General features: G+C 28.0%; 1 protein-coding gene across 1 annotated transcript; it reads left to right on the top strand.

Moving 5' to 3' along the window:
* Positions 1 to 1000: 1000 nt before the first annotated feature.
* Positions 1001 to 1645, top strand: LOAG_10037 (hypothetical protein; the record flags this gene model as incomplete). Its single annotated transcript, XM_003145565.1, has 2 exons — positions 1001 to 1145; positions 1461 to 1645. The coding sequence occupies 2 exons, from the start codon at positions 1001 to 1003 to the stop codon at positions 1643 to 1645; spliced, it is 330 nt and encodes a 109-aa protein (XP_003145613.1).
* Positions 1646 to 5184: the final 3539 nt, after the last annotated feature.

Raw genomic sequence — 5184 nt, 5'->3', positions numbered from 1 at the left:
ATGCTACAATCTCGAGTTTAGCTATTTGAGATCCGGTATAGATTAAAGGTTATGTTCTATTCATAAAAGTATCGGCATAAATTAAAATATACTTTTAAAATCCATCTCTCAGATCATTTATTGTTAGTTTATTACCGTTTCCAGTAAGTTGATGATTACAAGGAGTAGTTCTTTTTGACTGTCAATCTAACAATAAATAAATATTCCGAAATGTTCACAGTGTTGAATTCTTAAAATGACCATCCTAATAACAAAGAGTATTCCGGAATATTCATAATGCTCATTCTCAAAACGATCTTTAACGATGAAAAGATAGAATGAAAGGATTACTGAAAAATATCGTTGTAAATAATTAACTTCATGCTATACGAATGGTTTTCGGGAAAAGAAATTAATATTGATATTATCTGGTAAGGAAAGAAAAATACGAAAATTTAATATTTCTAAAATTAAAAGCCAAAAGAAACTTAGGCTGATATTTGCATAATCAAAAAGTAATCGATTTAAGCTAAGGAATAGAAAAAAGACTGAAACATTTACTTCAAAAGTATTTTGTTGATGCATAATTTATGCCAATAAAAACAGTCAAATAAACCAAATAATAACAAAAACTACACATTGCATATATTGGCTTTTCGTCCTAATTTCATCACTTGGCAGTATTTTATTAGACTGATAAAGATGAATTACTAATGCCTAAAGTGAAGTAAAAGTAGTAAATAGACAGATTTATCCTTCAAAAAAAAAAAAGTAGTTATTCAATGGGAAATAATAGAGCAATGAATGGAATCGAATGATATGTGCTCGAATTTTGAACCATATTTGTCGATCATCTTTTCAATTTCTCTTTTCTTCTCTGGTTTTCCGCAAGTTTCAATCTTTTCCCATAATCCTATCGTTGAGCTGTCTCCGAGATTTCCTTCGAGTAATGATGATAATGATAGTAACGAAAAATGACCATAACAACGATCGCTTGACCGCCCCAATTAGTACATAATGAATGAATGGAGAAGTTATATTAAGTTCCCATATATCATTAGATGCGAAAGCATCAAATTGGTCATTCGGTGATAAATTGTCAATGGATACTACTAACCAATGGGTAGAGTGCGATAGTTCTTCTTCTAAAACGCAACCTTTAATCGGTAAGTTCGAAGACTGATTGGTAATACGACTTAACTATTTTGTAAGAAACTTCTGAGATATACATACATTTGATGAGTAACAAACTGTATAATATGTTGAAATTTCAATTCCTAAACGAAGAAAAATTAATGAAATAATAAAATGATTGGTAAAACTTTGTTAGCATTCTGTACTTTCATGATTCATCTTTATAAGAGAAAACAATATTTGAGGTATCATCCTGCAGGGTTAAATAAAAAGTTGTGATAATATGCAAATTAATCCTTCATATATTCTATTATATTAGCGGATAACTTACTCGGTTAATCTTCCAGATCATGAATCGTATGAAGCAAACGATAACAATACAAACTGGAACAAATTCATTTCTGTGTTGGCGAAGAAAATGGATATTCGAATGAGAATTTTCAATATCAGAATTTTTACTGATAGAATTCAGTGTTCGACGGACAAATTTCGCCAGAAATTTTCGAAATTTACCAGCAAAACCTCTTATTAACATTTGATTTTAATGACAACAGAATAGATAAAAGGAGACAGTGAATTTAGAAAGGAACTTATAATATCATTTATATAATTGAATGATTTCATTTTGTCCTTCTTAGGCGTTTGTAAAACTGTTTCACAGAATTTCAAAAATTTGAATCAAAAAAGATGTGAAAAGTGGAACGGATATTATCGGCAAATGTATATGTGATAGTTATATGAAAAAAGAAGAAAACTAAGCGTAAGTAATAAACTTATTATTCGTTTTAATATGATCTGTCACATTTGTCCACCTGCTTCCTAATTAGCATGAGTCAATCATTCTGCTTGATCGAATATTTCTGTCGTATGTATTTCAAATGAAATTATTTTGAGCTAATAAATGACAGTCAATTAAAATTTTTCTCGTTCTGACTTTACCTTTGAACAATTTCTTTTTCCAGTATTTTTTTCAACCAAATAACTTTCATATAAAGTTTACCTATTACGAGAATTAGAAGTTATAATTGAAAGGAAAAAAAAATTGGTTTTTCAGTTTAATTCCATTTTCACTGTGTAATAAGTCGAAATTTAGTTTTTTAAAAAAGATGCAATGAATTGGGAGGTAATGCATATGCTTATACGGTATGTAATTCCTTTAATTTATGAGAAATTGTTAAATTTCTAATTATTAGTCATTGTGTCAAAATAAAATGGAAAAGACGACAAAAAAAATACACCGAAAAAGCAAATGGGTCAAGTAAAGGAGGAAATATTTTTAAATTAAAACGTGAAAGGCTATTTTTTCAAGAAGCATTTTTTGCTTATTATATTGAAGAGATATGAAGGCGAATTATTTCCAGTAATATATTTAAAATAACCGGAATTCCATTATTAAAAGTTTTAAATTATAGAAAGTCAACTTGAATTGATAAGTTTAAAGGGGCGGAAGAAATTGTCATAGAAACTAACATATTTTACATAACTTTAATTTTTTTTTAAATGCATATTTGATCAGAGAAGGGATAGCCTTCAGATGATAGATGTTAATAATTTATGCAAATTTATCTTTTTTTTTCGGAATAATTTTGATTATTCCAAAACATTAATGATGAATTTCTTCAGAAGATTAAATTTTTTGATTGAAAAGTAAAAGTTAAGAAATTCACGATTGAAATGTAAAATTTATTGAACGACTAGAATTGTATACATTTGTACAAATAACTATAAAATTCCATGACGAAGCGCCAAATGGAAACAAAGCTAAAATTTGAATAAATAATTGTTTGTTTGTTTGTTTTACCATTTCCATAAAATATTCATCATATTCTTCTTGTTTATATTTTTCGTTGATCAATTCCATGCATTTGCATATCAATGTTATCACTAAAACAAATTAAGCCACAAATGAATTTAAGTTATTGCTTTTTTTTTTTTAGAAAATATACTGATTTGGAATGGAAATACAACAATTCAACATTTGACAGAATACAAGAAGAATTGGCATTGAGAATGTTTATCAGTGGTTTCTCTAAAGGACAAGTTTAATAATTTTACAAGCTTAGCTAAGATTGTGCTATCAAATATCTTTCTCTTTCAACGACTATTGCAACTTTAGTCTATCAATGATGAAAACATTCCACATAACAAAAATCTTGTTCCGTTACTTTTTCCAGCATTTAACACAAACAACTGTTAAATTTTCGTTACAAATTTTTGAAACTTAAATTTTTGATTAGACATGGATTAGTTTAAGAAATTATTCGATGTGATAAGATTATTTTCCAGGCAAGATTAAGTCTTTAAGAACATAAGTGATATCTTTATCCTCTATTTAAGGCTAAAAAAGTGACCTGAAGATTTGTTCAAGTCTAAGACTGAAAAAAAATGATCTGATGGTAGGCATACTTCATAAAGTAGTAATTATTAACTTATTCCAGCTGTATAGATCAGAAAATGATTAGACTGCTTATTTCATGTTTTATCTTAATCGTCCAGGTGACATATTGTTGATGTCGTGAGTAAACACGAACTTCCATAATAAAAAAATATAGATAACGGTTCATAGGTGATTGTGTTGTGGTGTAAGTATCAAGTTGGATTGTGACTAAGATTTAAAAACCAGAGTAGGATGCTATCGCTATGCATAGAATTGTATATGTGCTCCTCTTTAGCAATGTGGATGAACAAAGAGCGCTTGATTAACTTGCGCCCAACAAAGGCGCCTCCTTGTAAATGTAAAAACAAACCTTGAAGGATGTACATGTAAGTAAACCTTGGAGATAGCAGGAGAACATTCCTTCTTTTTTTCATCCTCCAAATTGATATCTTTGAAATTCATCTTGTAGCGATCTTTTTGTAGCTTAGCTTTACGTGTTAATTTATGTTTTGTAATTCTTAATATATTAGTTACACTCATATTGTTTCCTTATCTAATTATTTAATTACCCAAGTTTGAGATGAAAATAAAGAAAATCTTTAAAACTGTGCTGTCACATTATGCAAACTTTCAGAAAAGTATAATTTCCACTTTAGTTCATACTTTCTTACGTCCACATCTTTTACTTCAGATTATTTACGCCTTCCTTACTCGTTTACTTCACGATTAATATAATATATCAATTCTTTTTAACTGTCATCTCATACCTTTACATCATAATTACTGTTTATCATTAACATGCAAATTATCAAAATTATCATTATAAGTGAATGATGAACATGGACACTCCTGTAATTCTGCAGATTACAAAATTGTAATCTCTTTCAATACACCTGACCTTATTTTATTTTCTATCAATTAAAAAAAAAGAGTACAAAATGTTGACTGCTTTTACTTATTTAAGTATTCATTTCGAATTTATTTAATCATCAATACTTACTTAATTGCGAATCAAATGAGGCAAAATAATTAATGCTCACAAATTATGTTATTTATTATTATAATAAACGATGAATTAAAATAGTTTTGTTAGTGGGAAATTTTTAAATTTGATTGTTGCATTATCGATTATGATAAGTAATTTGGAACAAATTATTTCTTCAGAAATGATAATTTAATGAAATTAATTCGATTCAATCAAATTAGAATATTGCTTATGCAGCACTGTTATCTGACCTTTTTTCTTCCTTTTTTTTAAAATTGTGGAATTAAAGTTTATAATGAATCATTTAATGAGCATTATATTCCATCCATTCTTAGTAAAATTTAAATTAATTCCAAACAAATCATACTGATCTTTTGATGGGTTATCATTCATTGAACTTTAAAGCTATCATTTAATAACCCTTTTCTTGGCAAAAAGAGGAGAAAAGTATAAAAAGAAAGGAGAAACATTTGAAGTGGGCAACAACTTTTTTTTTCAAAATTTCAAATTAGCTCATTAGAAGCGGAAATGTTAAAATTGTAAAATGAAAGAAATTCCCTCTTTGAAAAGATCCTTATCTATTAGCAAAGGAGGGAAGGAAGAAAGAACGAAAGCTGAATAATAAGTACCATTGAGGAGTGTATCCATTATATATGATAGTTATTTTAAGGATTGACAATTAGTTACCAATGGTTACTAAAAGCAAAGG

The sequence above is a fragment of the Loa loa genome, assembly GCF_000183805.2.
Source record: "Loa loa unplaced genomic scaffold supercont3.65, whole genome shotgun sequence".
NCBI classification, from domain to species: Eukaryota; Metazoa; Nematoda; class Chromadorea; order Rhabditida; family Onchocercidae; genus Loa; species Loa loa.
The sequence above is the reverse complement of the archived record's forward strand: the minus strand, read 5'-3'. Positions and strand labels throughout refer to the sequence as shown.